Raw genomic sequence first — 23413 nt, 5'->3', positions numbered from 1 at the left:
AAACTGAGGCCCAGAGAGGTTAATGATGGAAACAGTTACCTCTATTGGGTCGTATAATACCAATCAATGTCATTTTCTGAGATAAATGTTCTCAATATCCCAGCTCCACAAGAGTGTAAATCCTCATTCTGTCTATTTCAAGACATGCTAGTGGTGACAGCCTTAGTGTTAAGATGAGCCCCAGATGGTGAGCTTCCTGCCCTGCTCTCACATAGGAGAGCTGCTTTAGTCTTAGGTGGCTCAAGGTCCCCACCCTAAGTGGGCCTCAAGCTTCACCTGTGCATTGACAAAGGAGCCCCATGTTCATGTTGAAACCTCATACAGCCCAGTGAAATGATATATCGTGAGACCTGCTGTGTTTAAACAATTGCAGAACAGCAAAAAAAAAAATAAAAATAAAAAAAATCCTGTCCTTCCGTCTGAAGTCATGTAGGGTCAACTGGGAAAATGTAATTTCAAAACAGCCATGAAAAAGGGAGGGAGGTCTGAAAAGTTGAACTAAAAAAACTGCTAGCAATGACTTCTCCCTAATGTATTTACTTTCTGGTTGTAAAAAACCAGGCAAGCAGAATGTAACTTTAACAAACACATTTAAATAGAATATAACACCAAAAAAAAAAAATCTAAAGAAGGAATAAAAAGTGTACCTTAGGAATGCAAACTAGTACAGCCACTATGGAGAACAGTGTGGAGATTCCTTAAAAAATTGCAAATAGAACTACCTTATGACCCAGCAATCCCACTGCTGGGCATACACACCAAGGAAACCAGAATGGAAAGAGACACATGTACCCCAATGTTCATCGCAGCACTGTTTATAATAGCCAGGACATGGAAACAACCTAGATGTCCATCAGCAGATGAATGGATAAGAAAGCTGTGGTCCATATACACAATGGAGTATTACTCAGCCATTAAAAAGAATTCATTTGAATCAGTTCTGATGAGATGGATGAAACTGGAGCCGATTATACAGAGTGAAGTAAGCCAGAAAGAAAAACACCAATACAGTATACTAACACATATATATGGAATTTAGGAAGATGGCAATGACGACCCTGTATGCAAGACAGGAAAAGAGACACAGATGTCTATAATGGACTTTTGGACTCAGAGGGAGAGGGAGAGGGTGGGATGATTTGGGAGAATGGGAATTCTAACATGTATACTGTCATGTAAGAATTGAATCGCCAGTCTATGTCTGACGCAGGATACAGCATGCTTGGGGCTGGTGCATGGGGATGACCCAGAGGGATATTATGGGGAGGGAGGTGGGAGGGGGTTCATGTTTGGGAATGCATGTAAGAATTAAAGATTTTAAAATTTAAAAAATAAAAAACTAAAAAAATAAAATAAAATAAAAGCAGAGAAAAAAAAAGTGTACCTTAACATCTAGAGATTGGATACGAAATTAAACAAAACGCAGGTGAGGTTGACTGTGTACAAGGATCCTGGAAGGAGCCCACTAAAGCTCCAGACTGGGGAGGGAACTGGGCCTCCTGAGAGTGCTGGAAGGGGTCTGGGGAGGAGTGTCACTGGGGGTTGCTGTAGAGGTCTGAGTGGGCAGGGCCAGGTCTCCAGGTGTTCTTTCCTTTGCTCCATACCTGGTGTTCAGAAGCCCTGGTGCAGTTTTGAAGGACAGCCTCGCCTCTGCCTTGCCTCTTGCTCCTATAGAGAATTAATTCTGTGCAGAAAGAAATCCTAGTGTATTTCCCATGTAACACTTGATTAATTTTTGGCTCTTTTAATGAAGAATTCTCATTTATATATTTCAACTGTACACTGTGAATAATAAGCAACTAACACAATATTTAAAGAAATGGTACTGTTTGATTTCTTTCGTTATTACTGCTAATTAGTCAAGGATCTTTATTTTCACTTTTCACTTTAGGAAGTGGAATTTCTTCTGCCCCTTATTTACTTTTTTAACAAACACATTGGAACCTCCTGGGAAGACCCCCAGTTCTTGAGGGCAGGGTTCTGAGGACTCCCCAATATGGGCGGCTTCTTCCTCTCTCAGAACAAGGAAGAGCGAATGATCCAGCAACTTTTCTTTGGCCCCCTGGGTGGCTCATGAAGGGAGCCATGTCTTTACAGACTGACCCTCTTCCCGTATTGCCTGTTACTGAAATAAGTTACTAGGTGAATTTCTTCAGCCATTCAAAGCACTTGTTTCTGCCTCCTCTCTTCCCAGTATCCTTTATGGTGATGTGAGCATGGGTGAGTTGAATTGAATGATGAATTGCACCTATAAATTGGTAATGGTAAGCTAGTTCTTTGGGGGAATTGTTGGTATGATTGAGGGACATTATTTTCCTTCTGACCCACAGGACTGCTGATTATAAGAGAATCCTTTTCCAACAAGAGCCACAATTGTATTTTCCTTATTCAGAAGCTTTCTTTACTCCCTAAGTAACACCTTCCATTATTCTCTTCCATCACATCTTTGCTCAAAGTATACACACAAGGAAGCTTAATTTGCTTCATTTGGGATCTCTCAGCAATTCTGCTCTTCCCAGTTTCACAGTCTAGCTCTTTCAGAGAGACTGATGTTATAAAACAAGTTTTTGTGAATCTATGTTGAAAAATTCTGAAAAGTTTTATATTCATATGATTTTTGGAGCTATAAAGGAGTTATACCACAATAAAGAAATTAGCCTCAGAAATGAGGATTTTCCGGGTGGATGGCAGTGACATGTGGTCAGATCCCCAGAGTGACTATGAGAGTAGAGGCTGTGGCATTGAGGATGTAAGTCCCTGCCGTCATATGGGACTCGAAGCTGCAGGTGGACGTAATGTCCCTTGTGGACATCATGAGTCACTGTCACAGCATGAGAGTTGTGGCTTAGGTGATGCGAAGCTTTATACAGTGATGTCTGTTATATTTTGGGATGGACTACATAGGAATCTCCTGAAATGTGCTCATAAAGAGATCTTTAAATGCAAGTTCGGGTTAAGCGTGTTCATTTCTCAAGTCAAGCCGTTACACTGGTGAGCTCGTAAGGCCCCCTCAGTGCCAGACTTCTCCTCTGCTCTGCCTCTCCGTGTCTTCTTACTCTCTATTTTGTGTTTTCCATGTGTGTGCCTGGCCTGCTTGGTACAGTGGGAAGAAGTCAGTGGCTACGATGAAAATCTGAACACCATCCGCACCTACCAGGTGTGCAATGTCTTCGAGCCCAATCAGAACAACTGGCTGCTCACCACCTTCATCAACCGGCGGGGGGCCCATCGCATCTACACGGAGATGCGCTTCACTGTGAGGGACTGCAGCAGCCTCCCCAACGTCCCAGGCTCCTGCAAGGAGACCTTCAACTTGTACTACTATGAGACTGACTCCGTCATTGCCACCAAGAAGTCGGCCTTCTGGTCCGAGGCCCCCTACCTCAAAGTGGACACCATTGCAGCAGATGAGAGCTTCTCCCAGGTGGACTTTGGGGGAAGATTGATGAAGGTCAACACAGAAGTCAGGAGCTTTGGGCCTCTGACACGGAATGGTTTTTACCTCGCTTTCCAGGATTATGGAGCCTGTATGTCTCTTCTTTCTGTCCGTGTCTTCTTCAAAAAGTGTCCCAGCATTGTGCAAAATTTTGCAGTGTTCCCGGAGACCATGACTGGGGCGGAGAGCACATCTCTGGTCATTGCTCGGGGCACGTGCATCCCCAATGCAGAGGAAGTGGATGTGCCCATTAAACTCTACTGCAACGGGGACGGGGAGTGGATGGTGCCCATCGGGCGCTGCACCTGTAAGCCTGGCTATGAGCCCGAGAACAGCGTGGCCTGCAAGGGTAAGCCCTGAGGCTCTTGAGGCCTCTCCTTCCTGCAGCAAAGAAATCAGGAGTCAGGAGTCCCTACGTCCAGCTCTGGATCAGATAGGGACAGAAGAGCCTAATGGCTTCTTCTAAAGCTCTGGAGAACCTCCATCTCCAGTGCTAGGCCTGATGGTTTTCCAGTTGTGTTCAACCAGAATTTCTGTATTCTGGGTAGGGGAAAGAGATGAGGAGAATTCTAAACGGGGGATCATAACCACTCATGTATATTTAGTTTTGGGAACACTGACACTCATATTCTCTCTCTTTCTCCCTCTTTTAGACACAGACACACACCCCTGCATCCTGTCTAGCCCTGTGCTCTGAGGCATGGATTATTTGGGTTGTCATGGATAAGTCACTCAAGGGTAATTGAGAAGCAACTGAACTTGGAAAATATTTTCGTTCATTTCAGTCCAGCTCCCACATCACTTAGCTTGGTACTGAACCCATGCAGCTCATTAACTCAAAGCCTCCTGGCTTGGCTGTCTTCCTCCAGGGACTTAGTGCCAGGCCATGGGGCAAGGATGGGGCCTAGCATTAGTAGGTCCTGAAAGGAGATGAATGTGTTGGAATGCAGGTGGTATGGTACCATGTTTTCTGTTACCTTTGCTTCAGGACGTTACAGAGTGATGGTGACTTTGCGGCTGGTGGTGTCAGGGTACCCTGTCCTCATATTGGCCCTCCTCAGTCCAGGAGAGCACATGTCCAGTCTATGGCAATAAATATGCTGAACTGGCTGGAAACTCGGCCTTCTCTGGGAGTTAATAGAAGGATCGAGAGGGTCCATGGCTCATCTGTTGCCTGAGTACATGGAAGCTAAACAGGGGGGAACCCAAGCTGAAGAAGAGAAGACTATTTTCCTTTATTTTTATCTTCTGCTCGTGGCCTTCAAAGTTTCAGAGTCTTTCAAAAGCAAGGTTTCCCACACAGACCTCGGAGATGACCACCTTGACCCTGACTTCTTACTCGGGTTGCCCCCAGTCCTTTGGAGGCCACTTGGAGATGGGGGGAGCTGTGCGTGCAACTGCGCTCAGTCATCAAGTTGTCTGACTCTTAGCAACTCTATGGACTGTAGCTCACCAGGCTCCTCTGTCCATGGGATTTCCCGGGCAAGGATACTAGAGTGCTTTGCCATTTCCTTCTCCAGGGGATCTTCCCGACCCAGGGATTGAACTCACGTCTTCTACACTGGGAGGCGGATTCTTAGCCGCTGAGCCACCAGGGAAGCCTGGGGGGAGCTACAGTTGCTCCGTTTTCTCCATCATGAGCTTCATGCCAGCTGTCCCCTGTCGGCCTCCCCACCCTGCCTGAGCAATGGAACATCCTGTGTGTGTCTCCTTCTCCACTTTTAGTCACCAGCCACCTGCAGGTGAAGTACCAGGCACAGTAGTGCTATTGCCCACCAACTCTGCAGTCCTTTGGACTCAGTTAATTGCCTGGGCTGGGGGCACTCACAGCCTTTCTGAGGCCTGCTGAGAGCAGGGAGCTGCGCCTTTGTGTCTTTATTGGATTTCTTGGTTATGATGCCCATGATGGATGATGTGGAAACAGAGGAGAGAGCATACCAGATCAAGTGATGAATCAACACAGACTGGCTTAATACCAGCCGGCCTGGTCCCACCATGCTCCCCTGTCCCATTGGTTGGGGGTGGGAGGGCAGTGCCCTCTTGAGCATGTGTCGGGTCTGTGTGGGGACCCAGGCCAGGCTGAGTTTAGCTGCAGTTGCCACAGCTGCCAGGCACACTCTTGATAGTAGGGGTGATTTCTCCAGACTTCAAAGGGCTGCCATCCCACACTTGCTGGCTGGGGCCCTTGTTTTGCTCATTATTTCCTGAGCACAACAGCAGGAACCAGAGAAAGTATTGATTGGTTCTGATTTAATTCGGACTCTGGGAACAGGCTTTCATTTCTCTGGGCTAATCGGAACTTTTCTCTTTTGGGAGGGTTCTGCAGTGCCTGCTGCTTACCTCCTGTGGTTGTCCTGGGAGGGCCTATGGGGGCAAATATGTAAAACCAAGTGGTTGCTTTCCATCCTGTCTACCTAGCCTCAGCCTCCTCCTGACGTTTGGTGGCTGTTCCTAATCTAGAGCTGTTAGGAACCTGACTTGACTTCACACTCTGCTTGTTGCAAACTCATTGGAAGCTGGAGGAGATGCGGAGCCCCGGGCACCATGATTTGCCATTTCAGAGACACAGGAAGCCACGTTTTGGTGGTAGTTCTAAGAGCAGAGAGTAGCGAGCCAGGCAGTACCATAGGTCCTGCAGCCCAGCAGCCTGGCTGGCCTCTGTGCTCTAGAAAGGCACCTTTTTTTCTGTCTCAAGAATTTTAAGGTTTCCTCCTGCCTCCTCATCCTAGCTGTGTGTGTGTGTGTGTGTGTGTGTGTGTGTAAACAGGATTCCCCTTGGCTCTGCTAGTAACCTGGGCTTGATGACTGAGACCAACCTCCACCTCTGTAGGGCTCACAGAAGTGGGATGCCCAGGGAGGTGAAGGGCTTTGGGCAGATTCTGCACTCTTTGAATAGGGATGGACAGTGCTTGGGGAGGTATTTGTAACTGGTTCCTGGGGTGTATATTCAAGGCAGCATGCTCAATTCATTTTGGATTCTCATGCTGGGCTGTCAGGTGGGCACCGTGATCACCCACAGCTGCCTGCCTAGCACAGCCTCCTATTGAGAGCATGGAGATCGGTGGATGCAGTAGAGACTTGTGGGTGAGAAAGAGCGCGTCTCCATCATCGGTCCTGGTAAGACCTGAGAAGGGAGGCAAGCTGCTCTCTCAGCACAGCCCTGAGAATTGATGTCCCGGAGCCCAGCTGGAAGAAGCCGCAATGGTTCCACGATTCACACAGTTGTGTGAAGCTGATCAGTTTTCTTTTCTGGATACTTGAATCTGAGCTTTTGCATGTGTTGAATCTATGGGGTGGCAGAAAGCTTATACTTTGTATTGTTTTTCTGGCAGGACAGGCTTTCATCATGGGCAGGAATCTTATTCTGACTTTCACTTTGCCTCTGTGAAACCCTTGCCTGTCAGAGTCATGGTGACTAGTTGCTTGGTTTTGCAGAGGCGCCTGGAGACCAATTAGGTGGCCCAGCCAGCAAAGAATGGTCATGGCCTAGAGCTGTTCCTATTGTGAGGAGGGAGGGGGTGGCAAGCGGAGGAAGCCACTGGGGAGCTTGCACATCAGAATGTGCAGCAAGCAGCTCACATACTTTCTAGAGGCTCCATGGCCCAGGGCCTGTTCCGGCCTCATCCTTTCTGTACACATAGGTTAGACCAATCAGTCAGAATCCCAGAAGCCTGTTGACCCCACCAGTGACTCTAACCCATCATGCATTTATCTCTGTGAAACTGTTGATTACTAGCAAAATGGTCTATCTGCCCCAGCTTCAGATTTTATGCGGATAGTATAGCTGATTAATGAGAAATCATGGCTTTGTCTTTATACACCCTCAAGCCTTCCCTGCTCAGATTGATGGTTGAGTCGATTCTCCATGTGAGTCCCAGTAGCCTGACTGTCCCTGGGCCAGGGAGACCAAGAACTAGTGCTTGGCAAGCTCGCTCTGTGTTGTGGTCCCTAAAATGTTGTGCTGGTCTTGGAGGTCAGCTAAGATCATTCCAGCTCTGGATTTTGGCAAAGCCTTGGCAGTTCCTAAAGAAGAATGGCTCTGTTCTTGGTTCTTCTGTCCCCCGTTTTGTGTCTCTCCTGTCCCCTGGTATCCATCAGAGCCTGCCTTGGATCCTGAGACCTCATGGGCACTGTCCGTGCAGCATCCCACACCTTCACCCACACTTCCCTGCCTCTCCTCCAGGTCTCTTTTTCCTTCCTTCCTCCCCTGTTTTCCTTGGGAGGGACTGTTTTCCTTCGTGATTTTCCACCTACATGTAAATCCCTTCATGCCTGGAAATCCGAGAGACATTTTGAACCTTTCAGTAATTTCAGTGCCTTTGTCAACTTGAGCAGCCAGGGAGAGAGCCAGTTTATAAACCTGGGGAGCTAAGAAATCTGCAGAATTCGGAAGGGGAGAAAAATGTATCTAGTTTAGCTCTTCGTGGAAAAGAGAAGTTTCTGGGGCCTAGTTCCACCTCCCTTAGGGTTGCTGGTCCCAGCTCTGGGTCTCTTCCTGCCTCCTCATCCTGGCTGTGTGTGTGTGTGTGTGTGTGTGTGTGTGTGTGTGTGTGTGTGTGTGTGTGTATACAGGTGGCCACATTCAGGGGCACTGAGGAAGTCTTTCTGCTCTGCTCTCTGGCCCATCAGCTGTTGGCTGGTGACTGAGAGGAAGCCCACAGCCTAGATGCCTCCTCCTAGGCCCCAGGGAGACCCACTCAGCTCAGCGCTGGGGAAGGCCAGAGTTATTAACACCGCAGTCCTGTAAGATGAGCTTCATAATAGGATTTCCCAATAGGCTACTTCATTTAGAAACCTCTTGGGCCTCCACAGTGGCCCTGCCCAGTACCCTCCAGAGAGGACTCTCATATAATAGACTGCATATAATGGGCTGTGACCCCAGCATGAGCAACAGCAAACAGCTGGAAGGATGCTGTCTGCCTCACCAACTCCAGCACACTGTGCGGGTGTGCACAGCCCAGACTCTGGGGGCTGCAGGGGACAACCAGGGAAGAGGGGAGGGGCAGTTCTGAGTTCCAAATCCCCTTGTGCTCTGCGCCACCCCTTCTGCCTTTAAAGGATAGGTTAGAAGTACCCAGATTCTACTGGTGTTGACCAGGCAATCATGATTCTCCCAGGTCAGTGCTGAAGCTGCTGAGAATGTTCTGGGCATGATAGCTGTCCTGGCTAGAAGTCCATGACTTAGTATACATTATCAAAGATGATGACAAAGGCACCACAAGATCATTACTGGGGTGGTTGGGTACATCACAGCGTGAGCATTCCAGTTTGGGCCCATGAAGAACTATGGAGTCTGAAACAGCCCAAGCTGGGGTGGAAGTGGGCCGGATACCAAGAGGCCAACTATTCTGGCTGCCTTATATATCCATGGAGAGTGGGCAGACAGAGAGCATCGCTGGGTACCAGTCTGGGGAGCCCGGCTGGGTGATGTCAGACCGGGATCAGAACTCGAGTCTGGGAGGCCACTGTCTGTCTCTGCTTCTGAGACTGTTTTTTTCTCGAAATTAACCATCCTTGGATACGCAATATCTGTTTTCAGGAATAGCAACCCCCTCTCAGTTCTTCTCCCATGAACTCTTTCTCTGCACCTGTGTTGCCCTTTGTGTGTTTTGGGTCCGGGTACTCCGTGCAGCTGTGCTCTGTGGTTTGATGTTTCTGCACTGTGCAGCACAGAGCTCCGTGCTGACTACCCCCGTCTTCTTTTTAATCTCTTTGGAAGCAGTACCATCTCTCAGAACCATGTCAGATGCTCTGACACGCTGATCTGCCTCTGGACCATCCAGAGGGTCATGGCATCAGTGGTAGGGGTCAGTGACACAAAGCTCCCTGGGAAGGATGAGGTCTAAAGGCTTTGTGCTTCTAGAAAAGGACAGGGAGGGTGGCGGGGCTGTGGGATGGAGTCCTGGTTATGGCTCAGTAATTGACCTCAAGGACCAATATGGGCCCCCGAGGCAGTGCTGTTGTCAGACTTACCCCCTTTTCTCCCTGGTCCTGCCTCTCTCTCGAGCTAGACGGTCTTGTGTGCAGAACCTGAACACATATATCTCAGCACAAACTTCCTTGCCACTTTTGAGTTTGAAGTATAGAGAAAACTCCCAGTGAATCTGAACTTGCCTGGGGTGCAGTCCCTCGATTCTGGGCCCTAGGAGCTCTAATGGTGTGAGTTTGGTTTCCGTGCTTTGGCCCATTGACAAGCTGTGTTGACAGTACCCTAATGCTCCTGGGCCTCAGTTCTCTTTCAAGTCAGTGGAGGAAGAGCCTGAGACAGTCAGCTCAGGGCAGCTGCAAAAGGGGAAGGAATATATCCCATTTGCACACTGCCAGGAGCAAGCCTTATTTTGCCAATGGAACTGTGGCAGGGATGTTGAGAGAGGGGCACCCTGGCCTTTCCCTAGGGGAGGGGTCTCTGCCTGCAGATGCCATCTGTACTGTCCTTGCCGGCTGAGCTAAGAGCTGCAGTACCAGTTACCTGGTCAGGCGGCTGCAGCTGAGCCCTCCACTCTTGTTTTAAGGGCCAGTTAATGAGGTGGATATGACCCCTGGGGCCTGCTCAGCTCACTCCTTGCAGGCCTTGGCACTTGTGGCCTCCAGTTCCTCAGTCTGGTTGGATTCCACTTGTGAGTTCCTGCAGATGCAGTGTCTCTATGCTCACTTCTTTCTCTAGGTTCTTATTGAGCACCTACTGATGCCAGGCCCTTTACACTTAAACATTCAGATGGAGCAATTTTACTTCTGAGAATCTACTAGAATCTTAGCTCTTAGACAGTGCTTGCTGTGTCCAAAGGGCAGGGTCATGAGTGGCCTATAAAGGGTGGCCCCGCTCAGCTAGGTACGGCCTCTGAGGACAGAGTCCAGCCCACCAGATGACACGTAGTCTGCTTTGCCACTGTGGTCCTCCCCTGCTCTTGGACACCTCCAGTGGTCTGACACTCAGACGTCCAGAGGCAGCCTGGTTCATCTCAGAGCGCTTCCTAGGACTGAAATGAATCAGAGGCCCATTGCTCTAGACCCTGGGGTGGAACTTTAATGCAAATCTCCCTTATCCCAGGTTACTTTTTGTTGTTATTTTTTAAATATTTTGAGCAGGTAGGACATTAAGTTTCCCTGACTCTTGTCTTCATCAGATCCCTCACTGTTTCAGTTGCTGATATTCTCTTGTTAACAGGGTCCATACATTTGCACATCCAAAATACAGACACATCCTTTCTTCATTTGCACAGGGCTTACTGCACAGGGTTTTTCACTGAGTTCCACCCACCACTCTCATAACCCAGACTCCCTTTCTTAACAGTGAAAGTTAAGAGTGGTTTGGTTGTATTATGTAGAGATCTGCCTCTTACTTTCCAATGATTGTGTAGTATTCCATTGGATCGATGTACCTTTATTTAATTGGCCCTTCATTTATATAGAGGTAGGTTGCTTCCTGTGTTTTGATATTTCTAAACAATGTTTCGGCAAACATCCTTGTGCATTCATCTTTGCACCTAGGTGTGAGCATATCTGTGAAACAAATTCATTAATTAATTTATTCAATGAATATTTATTGAGGGCTTTCTGTGTGCCAAGCACTTTTCCAAGAGCTAAGAATGCAACAGATTCTTTGAAGTAAAATTGCTGGCTCAGAGTATAAACGTTTTTAATTTTGATAGATATTCCCAAACAGTCCTCCAAAAAAAGACACTTTCTACAGATTTTTGCTCGGACCAACAAGTTTTAGAGTTTCTGTTCCTTATATCTTTGCCAAGATAATAAAATATCAACTGTTTTTATCTTTGCCAATCTGATAGATGAAAACTGGCATCCAACTGTGGTTTCCATTTGCATTTCTCTTGCTATGAGGGGCGTTGAACTTGGCAAAGTTCCATAAATTGCCTTGTTGGGGAGCTGAAACACAAATATTCTTATGTAACGCATCATTATATCAGGTAGGTCTGCACACGGTAGTCAGTTTGGAGTATGCTCACTCGATGACATGGTCTACCCTTCACTCTCTAGTCCCTTCCCTTCTGCCCTGCATCCCACCCTTCGCACATTCTTTGCCCATCTGTAGCCTTAGGACATTTTGCGCATGCTGTATACCTGTTTCGGTGTTTCCCTGACTGTGGTGGGGAAAGGGGCGTTGGGGTGGGACAGGCAAGAGCCGGTGCTGGTGTGGAAGGGCTGTGCTGCCTCAGGAAGGCCACTGCAGCCAGTTTGGTGGGAAGCACGCCTTGATTTTCCCATCCTTTTTCTCCTACCCTTTGCCTCTTCTGAGTTCCTTGCTTCCCCTCTGGCATGCACCTCTCAGCTCTTCCTCTTTGGCCCAGTCTCTCCACTCCACATCCCTTCCTTTTACTCTGCCAGCTCACCTCTGGGGCCTTGGGGCTCAGCCCACTGTGGTGCCTCCCACTCCACCACCCCTGAAAAGTCAGCAACCCTAAGCCCCCACCTCCTCCAGCTCCTCTTCATTTCTTCTGCAGCATCCCACTCTCATCAGACCTGCCACCCCTTCCCCAGCAGCCCTGGATCTGTCTCAGTCCACTCCCTGACCACACGTCTAGCCCAGCCTGCTGATGCCTTAGGTCTGCTGGTGCCAGTGGGCTTTGTCTTAGCCCTGGGCTTTTGCTCACTGCCTCCTTCTCTTCTTGGTTTTTGTCTTCAACTCTGCAGCAATTCTTTCTCTCTTGGACCGTGGGCTTCCCACCTCTCTTCCTGGCCTCAGCCCTCTTCTTCCTTGTTCCGAGCCTTCCCATCTTCTCGCCCCCTCTTTTTCTTCTTCTCTTCCTCCCTTCCTTCCTCACTACTTTTCTATTTAAATATATTCAGGTTGAAAGATGAGTCAGCCTAAAAAAATAAGTTAAATAATAAACTTAAAACCTGGCATGAAAATAGAGCAAAAAGTGATAGAGATAATATGCAAATGACTGATGTTTACAAGACTGCTGACTTGGCTTGTCTGTCTGGGCTAAGAGAGCAGCTTATAGGCTCTGCTGGGCAGTCCCGTGTTTCATTGTCGGATCACAGTGATGGTTCTGATTCAGGTATGGAGCAAACTTCTCTGGATTGGCTTCCAGCTTGCATGGAGGCACTAATGTGGCATGGCTATCATTTACAGGGCACTCACTATGTCCCGGTTTCTGTGCCAGATTCTTTTTTTTGCATTATCACTTACATCCTCAGATAGCCCTGTGAAGTATACCCCATCATCATGCTCACTTTTCGGCTGAAGATACTGAGGTGCAAAGAAGCCAAGTAGTTTTGCCGAGGTCATACAGCATAGGATTCTGAGGCCTGGCTAATATCCACTGTTCTGTATTTCTCCCCAGAAGGAAGAAGAGCAAGAGTCTATTAGGGGCAAATGTGTGATGTGTGATGGGAGCTGGGGTTTCAGTGTCCCATGTGGACTGAGATAGAAGCCTTAAGTAAAGATGGCAAAGAAAAGCCATCAGAGTTTGATCAGGATTTCCCATTGGCTAGGGATGAGCCGGGAGGTTCATGGAGTGACCGTGCTCATGGTGCATATGAATCAAGACACACCCCTCCACCTCCATGGTCGGCCCAGCTCCCACTCTTCTTCTCCCCCAGCTCTCCGTGGGCAGGGCCGCCCCTGATGTGCCTCTTTGTCCTGAATGCCTACTCTGTGTCATCTGCTAGATGAAAACCAAACAAAACACACTGAAAGCAAAATTGGTGGAAGCAGCAGGTGAGCTGAGGAGGAAGAAAGACTTTGCAAGTAAGTCAAACAGAGAAAGACGAATATCATATGATGACCCTTATATGTGGAATCTAAAATAATGGTACAAATGAATTTATTTACAAAATAGAAACAGACTCACAGACTTAGAAAACAAGCTAATGGTTACCAAAGAGGAAAGATGCCAGCAGAGTGATGGGGGGAGAGATAAATTGGGAGTTGGGGGATTGACATATATACACTACTATATTTAAAATAGATAACCAACAAAGACCTACTGTACAGCACAGGGAACTCTGGTCAATATTCTGTAAGAGCGTAAATGGGAAAAGGATTTGAAAAAGAATAGATACGTGTATATGTATAACTGAATCACTTCGCTGGATACCTGAAACTCACACAACCTTATTGGTCAACTAATCCAGTATAAAATAAAAAATTAAAAAAAAAATGTGTAAGAAAATATCTCAGGAGCGTTGGTAGCGTAAACTTCAGGAAAACCAGGCAGGCAGAGAGTGCGAGTCCAATGAGAAGCCACGTACTTGGAGAGGTGACAGTGGCAGAGCCAGATGGAGGGAGTAACCAGTGATGGCAGAGGCTTTGTCTGTCTGTTGTCCAATAGAGTGACACGTTGTGCACACATGGCACTCAGGAGAAAATCAACAGAATGATAGCAAGCCCATACGTCTTGAAACCCTTTCACCAAAAGTTGATGATCATGTGTCAGTTTGACAGAGGACATAAGGTCAGTGCAACGTGTGTGTTTCAAGTGGAAAACGACAATCTGCTCTTTGCACAAGATGGATAGAGATTCTCCATGAAATTGTATGGAATATGCAAGAACTCTGCCAAATCATCAACTTGGCAAAAATGTGCCTGTTCTGGGAGTTAGGCAATTGGAGGGTTGCTGTTCGGTTTCTGGGTCTGTCATACACATGCCTGTGCTGATCCGAATGTGGAGGCCCTTGCGACTTGGGCTTCCCTTTCCTCACTGGCTCAGTCTGTCTTTCCCTCTGCATCTTTGGCCAAACTCATCTGTCCGCTGTTTTCCTTTCCTCCATTTATTCTAGCCTCTTGTCTGTCTTCTCTCTGGACTTGATTTGAAAAAAGAGAAATGAGAAGACACGTTCCATTGGTAGAATTTTAATGAGTGAACGGCTAGTTCCATTCATTGTTTTTATTTTTTTTCCCCTCTAGAAAGCTGTTTAAATGCAAATTGCAAGAAAAAGTTCTTTTTTTCATAGAGGGAAATAAAGGAAATCAATGTTTGTCAGTGAGATCAATTGTAAATATTATGAATAATTTTTTCATAACAATTATTAATATATAATCACACATATTGATAATAAGCTCAGTTATTTAAAAGAACATTTGCTTTTTTAAAACAATATCTTTGTAGGATGCCCTGCTTCTCCATGCTCATTTCTTAATTTTTCTGGAACATACTCTGCTTCCTTCAGCTTCCTCACCCTCATGATGATTCTTGGCTTATGAGAATTCTTTCAGACTTTTTCTTTTCATCTTTTAAATCTTTCAGTCCAGGTACTAATTTAGAACTAGTAACCGTAGCTGTTTGTGGTTTAAACATACCCAATCAGGGTGACAGATTTAACCTTTCAGGCTAATATTGCCCCTCCCCTTTTGCAAGTATCTCTACCCACCTACCCAGCCTCCTTACCTCAGAATTTGCTCAATGAAAACTCAACTGTTTGGGAGAGCGTTTCACCTTTGGGGACTGGCCTTTCCATGCCTCTTTGCTTTGAACCCCATCAGGATGCACTCAGTGCCCTCTCCTTGCACCTCTGTGGAGTCTAAATGTGAGCTCACAGTCCCAACTCAAGCAGCAGGCCCCCTTCCTTCTGAGCCCTTTCTGCAGCCCTGGGGGCAGTGGATGTGCTCTCCAGAGAGCTGATAGCATCAGCACACAAGCCGATTGGACATCCATACTCCTCATCTTCCTGACCCTGAAGGAGGAGGCAGAGATGGAGGGACATCCCTCCATCCCCCAGACGGCCAGGCCTCTTCTAGCCTTCTCCTTGCCTGCCCACCCCCCCTCCAACCCCCACCTCCACCCCAGTCTCCTTTCCTGCTCCTAGCTGTGTGCAGACCCTTCCTTCTGGGCCACAAAGGGCTCTGTAGACAGACATTATGTGCTGTTTGCCAACACGGGGGCCCGGGTACATGCAGGGGGCGAGGGAGAAGCCAGCTGCTCTCTCCTTTCACACAGACCTTTGCTTTCTCCCTTTCAGTCTCCCCACCCCCCGCCCCCCACTCTCTGTCTTTGAACATGCATACAAAAATAAAAAAGCAGTTGCTAATTAGAGCCAGAGAATGAGAGTGAGCCTGGAAGAGGGGAGCAGTGGAGGGGCCGACTCCCTGCAAGTCAGCCACTGAGGGAAGGGCCGAGGGACCTTGGAGAGGCTTGGGAGGGAGAGTTTGACAAAAAGCAACAAAGCTTCTTCAGAATGGCAAAGAGGGTCTTTGTCTTAACCTCCCGTCCTAAGAGAAAGGAAAGAAGAAATGACAGAGTTTCTTGTAAACTCCCACTGCTGGCGTCTACCACCCTTCTTATCTTTGTCCGTCTCTCAATAGCCCTACAAACAATAAACTCTTTTTGGGGGACATTAAGTCTATCCTTTTACTAGTAATTTTGTTCTGGCTAATAGGTGGGGAATCACTGGTGTGAGGGCCCTTCCTTATGGAGGAGCTGCTGAGTCATCAGGATGCCCCAACTTAGGAAACGTCCTCTGACAAATCAAGGCACTCTCCTAGGGCATTTTTCTCACCCAGTCCTATTCTTGGTTCGCCAGGCAATTTCTGTTCCCAACCCTGTGTCACTAGGTTCGCTGAAAGCAGCCCAGTTGCCTCGTGTGTCACCAGGGGAATAGCAGCCAGTGTTAGGACAGAATCCAGCTCCGACCCAAGGTCTTTGAACCCACTGCAGGCTCACAGAAGGTTCCAGATACCAGAGTAGTCTGCACCTTCCTGGCAGTTCTGTTGTGGCTTAGAATGGAGTGGCCCATGCTTCATTGGGCCAGGGTCACTCTGAAGGCCTGGAGGTGACCAGGGGGGCCAGTTCAGAGAGCTGGAAGCACGAGGAGAGAGGGTTACCTGGTAACTTGGCCTGTCTAGAGATGCAGTTTCTCCCAGCATATGGTGTACACCCTGATGACGCAGATGTGTCAAAGCTTTGATGTTAGTGCCTGGGCACTGAAAACATGGGGTAATTTCCTGATTTCTTGCGAATGTAAACAACTGAAAAGGAGAAGAGTGTATCAGTGTGATACATGTTGGTACTAACTACTCAGGGAGGAAGAAAGGAAAAGGAAATCGAATCTGGAAAGCAAAGACTATAACTAACTCGTTCTCTTCCACTGGTAACTGTTTAGGGTGATGGCTACATTTGACAAAAGAGACCACACTGGAATCTTCTGGGAAAATACCCCAATTCTGGGATGAGATCTCAAAATGAATTTTTCTGGAGTCTGTATGGACTATCTCTAGTACATAATGTACTTCCCAAAGCTCAGTGCATATTGTCTTAACCCTGCCCAAGGACTCTCTAGAAAATAAGGGCTTGAGTCCATATTCTATGCAGTTAGCCAGGCCACAAAACCATTGAGAAAACAGCCACTGATGGGTAGTTGTCAAGAGCTGGAGACAGAGGACCTCCCTCACGGTCTAGTGGTTAAGAATTTGCCTTGCAATGCAGGGGAGGAGGTTTCTGTGAAGACACCACAAGGATCTGTCCAGGTAGAGTTCAGCGGAAATCCGGGCACATTGCAAGGGTTAAAAATGGGTTTGAGGTTATTAACAATTCATTATTAAATGAACCAGAGCATAATTTTCTATGTATGGGGCTGGTTCTCTTAAGGCATAGGAGAATTATGGAAAGAATGTGATATGTTTACAGAGATCCAGGAAATATTAGGAAGGCTTAGATAACATGATCTGAGTCAGGGGTACAGAAAGTATTTGAGTCTCTAAAGATGGTAGAAGCCGCCCATCTAGTCATTAGTGGATATGTTTGTCCAGTTTATCACTGAAAAATTAATTTTTAAAAATTCTTTTTGCATTTTGAAGTAACTTTAAATTTTATTTAAAAAATTATCATACAGAAAATTAAACTTAATTTGCTGGACAGTTTTACGAACTTTAACACATGTGTAGATTTGTGCAACCATCACACAGGAATTAGGAAACAGAAGAGCTGTCTTATGCTTTCCTTTTCTCTCCATTCCCTCCTGCCATCCCCCACCTCTGTTAATCCATGATCTGTTCATCACCATTACATTGCCTTTTAACATCGAATGATACACTGTGCCCACTTTTGAGACTGGCTTCACCATAATGCTGTGAGCATCATCAAAGTTGATTTGTGTCAGTGGTTTGTTCCTTTTTATTGCTAGTAATATTCCATTGTATGGATGCACCGTGGTTTGTTCACCTGCTGGCAAACGTTTGAATTGTCTCCAATTTTGAGTGATTATAAGTAGTTGCTATAAACATTCAGGCACGGATTTTTGTACATACGTCGTTTCTCTAGGGTTAATACGCAGGAGAGGGATTGCTTGGTCATATGGAAATTGTACGTTTAACTGCCAGGCTGATTTTTTAGAATGGTTGTGCCATTTTGCATTACCACCAGCACTTGCCCTGAATCCTTGTCAGCTCTTGGTATTGTAAGTATTTTTATGTTAGTCATTCTAATTGGTATATGATATCTCATGGTGGTTTTAATTTGCATTCTCTAGCAAATAATGATGTTGAATATCTTTCATGTGCTTATTTGCCATCTGTTTATACTCTTTGGTGAAGTGTCTATTCAACATTTTTGCCCACGCTTTAATTAGGCTGTTTCCTTACTATTGAGTTTTGAGATTTCTTTGCATATTTTGGATGCAAGTTGTTTTGTTGAACATGTGATTTGAAAATATTTTCCAATTTGTAACTTGGGTCTTCTTTCTGTTAACCGTGTCTTTTACAAAGCATTGTTGTTAAAGTTGCTCAGTCATGTCCGACAATTTGCAACTCCATGGACTGCAGCATTCCAGGCTTCTCTGTCCTTCACCATCTCCTGAGAGCTTGCTGAAACTCGTATCCATTCAGTCGGTGATTTCGTCTAACCATCTCATCCTCTGTTGTCCCCATCTCCTTCTGCCTTCAATCTTTCCCAGCATCAGGGTCTTTTCCAATTAGTCGGGTCTTCACATCAGGTGGCCAGAGTATTGGAGCTTCAGCTTCAGCATCAGTCCTTCCAATAAATAGTCAGAATTGATTTCCTTTAGGATTGGCTGATTTGATCTCCTTGCAGTCCAAGGGACTCAACATTTTTTATTTTGATGAAATCCAATTTATCCATTAATTTTTTATGGGAGATTTTTGCTTTTTAGAGAAATTTTAAGTTCAGAGCAAAATTGAGAGGCAAGTACGTACATTATATACCTTTCCCATATACCTGCTGCTCCCACACGTGTATAGCCTCCCCCATTATCAACATCCCCCCCCCCCCAGAGTAGCACATTTGTTGCAATTGATGAATCTACCCTAACACATCATAGTCACTCAGTTTACATTAGAGTTCACTCTCAAGGTTGTACATTCTGTGGATTTGGACAAATGTATAATGATATGTCCATCATTATAGTACCATATAGGGTATTTCACTACCCTAAAAATCATCTGTGCTCTGCCTGTTCATCCCGTCCCACATCCATTGCCTGGCAACCACTGATCATTTTACTGTCTCCATAATTTTGCCTTTTCCAGAATGTCCCACAGTTGTGATCATGCAGTGTGTAGCCTTTTCAAATTGCCTTCTTTCACTTGGTAATGTACATTTAAGGTTTCTCCATGTCCTTTTCATAGTTTGACAGCTCATTTCTTTTGAGAGCTGAATAATACTCCATTGTCTGGAGGATTTATCCATTTTTCCAATTTATCCAACCAATTATTTTTTCAATTGTTTCAGGATAAGAATCATATTTTTGGTTTCATGTCCAATAACTCTTTGCCCAACCCCAGGTCACAAAGGTTTTCTCTGAATGTTATCTTCTAAAACTTTTATAGTTTTGTGTTTTATATTCAGGTCTGTGATCCGTGTTGAGTTAGCATTTGTTGAAAGTATGAGGTTCAGAATGAAGGTCATTTTGTTATTATTGGGCCTGTGATGTCTAGTTGTTCCAGCACCAGAGATGATTCCTTCTCCTCCAAGCCTTTAGTTGATTGTTACCTTCTCAGTGCCCCCTGCCCTGACTACCCTACTTACAGTGTAGACCACCCTTAACAGCTCTCCTGTCTACCCTACCTTGCTTTATTTTTTCCATGGCACTTATCATCCCTAGCATAGCGTGTAACTTATTGTGTGTGTTGCACTGCCTGAAAGCAGGGATATTTGAGGGTGTGTGGGGAGGGGTCTTCTTGTTAACTCATGTGTCCTGAGTGATTGACAAGAACTGGATGCATGGAGAGGCTGGGGTTCTCCAGGGCACAGGGCTGCAGAACGAGGAGGTGCAGGGGTGGCTAGTAGAAACTCCCAGGCCAGGTCAGATCAGAAGTGAGTTGTATAGAGCCCTGCCTCGCTGGTTCATCAGGCAAAACAGGTTTGTCAAACACTCCACCCCAGCTCTCCTCTTCCTCACCCGCCTACTGTATTATTTGAGGCCAGTAAGAACTTATTAAATAGTTTTCCTCTACATCTAAAGTATTTGTTCCTCGAAACTTAAGCTTTATCCCCCTTTCACCCTTAGGCCCCTTGAAAGAAAGTGCTCTAACTCCCTGGGAAAATCATCTTAAATTCTAATCAGCCCTGGGTGTTGGAAGCCTCTCAGAGATGAGGTGCTGTCAGGATAGAGGACGTGCAGGGAAAGCTGTTTAGGAGGCAAAGTCAGCTAGCATGCAGGTTTCCCCTGGCTGACAGTGCTTCCGCTTCAGCGATGAGGCTTAACTTATTGAGGGAGAGGCCCAGGGAATCTGAGAAACAAGATTCGAGGAGAGGATATGGAGAGGCCAGAAGAAACGAGGGCAGGTTAGATAAACTGCAGTGGGGGGCTTAGTAGATCCTGTCATTTGAAATGGGACCCTCTCCATGCTGTCCCTCCCCTGAGCCCCGGCGTCACTCTCTCTCCAGTGGCAGGTGGACAGAGTGTGTGACATTGTGTCTCCCCTGGGGTCTGCTCTGGAAGTCTGCATAGAAGGAGCTTGGGGCCACTTCATGGCTGGGTGGGCGGGGAAGGCCTGACTGGCCACTTGAAGGTTGCATTTGCGAAACAAGCCCAGTGTTCTTTTTCTAATTACTGTTTATTTGTTTTCGGCTGTGCTCGTTCTTCCTTGCTGGGCTCGGGCTGTCTCTGGTCGTGGTGAGCAGGGCCGCTCTCCAGTCGCGGTGGGCAAGCTTCTTATGGAGGGGGCTTCTCTTGTGGTGGAGCATGGGCTCAGTAGCCATCACCCACAGGCCCAGTTGCCCCGCAACATGTGGAATCTTCCCGGACCAGGGATCGAACCTGTGTCCCCTGCATTGGCAGGTAGATTTTTAACCACTGGACCCCAGAGAAGTCCCCGCTTCTCTTAAAGGGAATGTTAATTTAGGGTGTGGGGTGCTGATGGGAACCAGATCTGGGTGCAGGAGGAGCTGGCCCTTGCCCTTCCTCACTGCACGAGAACTGGTTCCCTAGATACAACCCCACCTCCCGCCCCAGGTGGAACCTGTCAGGCCCATGGATCATGACAGCAGCTGATGGTTCAGCAGGCCCTGCTCTCTGACGATCTCTAAACAGCTAAGGCTCCTGACCTGTTTGGAATCTGGTCACATACTATGTTCCCAGAAAAGCAAACCCACGTTGTCTCTTATTTCTGTCTCATTTCCACCACTGGATAGACCAAATCGGCTAATTTTGCTTTCTGATAAATTTGTTTCAGTTCACTGGGAGGCGCTGCTGATTTTGAGTCATCAGACCTATGAGGATGGAGGAACCCAACTTGTAATATTTCTTAAGTTATACTTTAATGAAGACACCTATTAACACTTGTAATAATTCACAGAAAGGAAGTCCAAGCCGATCTGCTTGAAATGTCTTCCTTTGTCTTTTTTTTTTTTTTTTAAAGAAGTGTTACTAGCTTAAATGGAGGTCTTAATTACAGATCAGAAACAGAAACTTGCAGTGTGAGAATTGCCTGAAGCCTGTTCCTTTGGCCACACCTGTCTCCCGTGGTTCCTCTGGGGGAAGACCTGCCCAGGAAGAGCCGTCTCTCCCTCTTGGGTCCCCTTCCCTCCAGAGCATCCTTGCTGTGAGCCAGCACGGGGTGCAGGATTCCTTAGCTGTGCAGAGTGCTGGGATCTTTTGTCTTTCTCTGAGAATCTATGTATGATAATGTCAAAACAAGGTTACAGATATTGTGCTATGATTTAAGTGTTTGTGTGTGCGTGTGCTAAATCGCTTCAGTCATGTCCAGCTCTTTGCAACTCTGTGGACTGTAGCCCACCAGGCTTCTCTGTCCATGAGGATTCTCCAGGCAAGAATACTGGAGTGGGTTGCCATACCCTCCTCCAGGGGAGCTTCCCAACCCAGGGGAGCTTCCCAACCCAGGGATTGAACCCCCGTCTCATGTCTCCTGCATTGGCAAGCAGGTTCTTTACTGCTAGCACCACCTGGGAAGCCTGCTTTAAGTGTTTATGTTCAACAAATGCTTTTAACACAAAAACTGCAATACTTGATGGTATGCTACCAGAAGATACTTGCAGGGTTTATGAGATGTGTACACGTGTAGCCCCTTAGAGGCAAGGTGGTTGGATAATGGGGTATGTTTGAAGTTGTAATGGACTCCTCATTTCAGTCCTGTGACTCTTCACTAAGTATGAATTCGAGCTATTTCCTGAATGGGAGTGAGCCTAGGTGGGCCCTCCTACCTTGCTGGCGACAGCCGGCTTATAGCCTCTGAGTCTAGGGGCTGGGCAGCTCTGACTGAGGTGGGTCACCTGCCCACCCGTGCCTCCCAGCTGATCCTCAGCAGCATCTCCATCCCTGTGGGTCTGAGTCCTCTTCTTGCTCTATTTATAGCCCTGGTGGGTGCTCCATGGACAGACTCATTTGGAGTCTGATTCAGAGGACAGGTGATCTGATGGCTGACCGAACTGGGAGGTTGCTGACCCAGTCACTCTCCTTTCCTGGGTGTGGGGAATGAGTCTTCCTATAGGAGCCTTGCCTCATGGCACCCCCTGTGGGCTAAGTGTTTGTGGGCACCTGTGTGCCCTGACACCCAGGTCTGCAGCCTGGTCCAGGGGCAGGCACCCAAAGGGGCTGCTTTTCTGGTTGTCCTGAGAAGCAGGGCCCTTTGCCTTTCCTGGGGAGCAGGGCAGGGGGGCCTGATGCTGAAATGAAGGGCTGACCAAGGTCCAGGCCAGGCCTGGCTCAGCTTGATGGGAATGCTCTCTTCTTCTTTATTCTGGGGAAGCCCACTGCTGGTCTGGGAGAAAGGGGTAAAGTTGAGAAGAAGCAGCTCTCCTTGTCTGTAGTCTGGTCTCCCAAAATGAATCAACTGAGCAGAACTAAAATGCACAGGAGTGATGGGGTGGGTTGGGGAAGGGGTAATTAAGGAACCTGGGGAGAAGATATTTGTGGTACAGTTCATCCTAGAGGAAACACTGCAAGGCCCGAGTAGGAGAGCATGCCCCATCTCTTCGGGGAAACGCTGAGATGTGTCTGACCCGGAAAAACAGAGACACATGTCTGCAGGAGGGAGAATCCATAGACCAGCGGGAAGTTGGTGATGTGGTTGAGGGGACAGTCTTCAGAGAATGCTGTGGAGTGATTTAGAGCTGCCTCTGAATGGAGGGTGTGTCCCGTCCCCGTGCGTTTTTGTTGGAGACCCTGTCGGCTGCAATGGCCTCTAACCAAGCTCCACCGCAGTACTCCAGGCTCACCCCCTCTCCAGATTCGTCTTCTTAATCTCAGACGTGCTCATTCATCCCTCTGCTCACAGACTCTTACATCTCCTCGCTGCCCTAAGCACATGTCTCAGGCAGGCTTTCAAAAGCGCACATGTGCCTGTCGTGGTCCAGGCCCAAGCTGGAAAAGAATTTCCAACACGAGGCAGGATGAAAGGAGAGACAAGTTTATTAGAGCAAGGGAGGGGAGGGTCAGTGCCGTACCCTGGGCTGGCTTCCTGATAGTCAGGGAGAACTGACCTTGGACATGGTCCTTGGTTTGTTTTTATAGCAAGGAGTGGGGTAGGGGTCTTGTGAGTTATTTGCTAATTGGATGAGGTACGTATATGAGGCAGGAGAGTAAGGCAAATACCTCTTCCTT

The 23413-nt window shown here is 47.2% G+C and overlaps 1 protein-coding gene across 1 annotated transcript in view; it reads left to right on the top strand.

Annotated features, from left to right (window-relative positions):
* EPHB1 (EPH receptor B1) overlaps positions 1-23413 on the top strand; it is a 454292-nt gene that overhangs the window by 156648 nt on the left and 274231 nt on the right. Inside the window, exon 3 of the mRNA XM_069564777.1 lies at positions 3104-3785. Within this exon, the coding sequence (XP_069420878.1) occupies positions 3104-3785 (682 nt within the window). The remainder of the gene's footprint in view (positions 1-3103; positions 3786-23413) is intronic.

This window comes from Ovis canadensis, chromosome 1 (genome assembly GCF_042477335.2).
Source record: "Ovis canadensis isolate MfBH-ARS-UI-01 breed Bighorn chromosome 1, ARS-UI_OviCan_v2, whole genome shotgun sequence".
Lineage (NCBI taxonomy): Eukaryota > Metazoa > Chordata > Mammalia > Artiodactyla > Bovidae > Ovis > Ovis canadensis.
The sequence above is the reverse complement of the archived record's forward strand: the minus strand, read 5'-3'. Positions and strand labels throughout refer to the sequence as shown.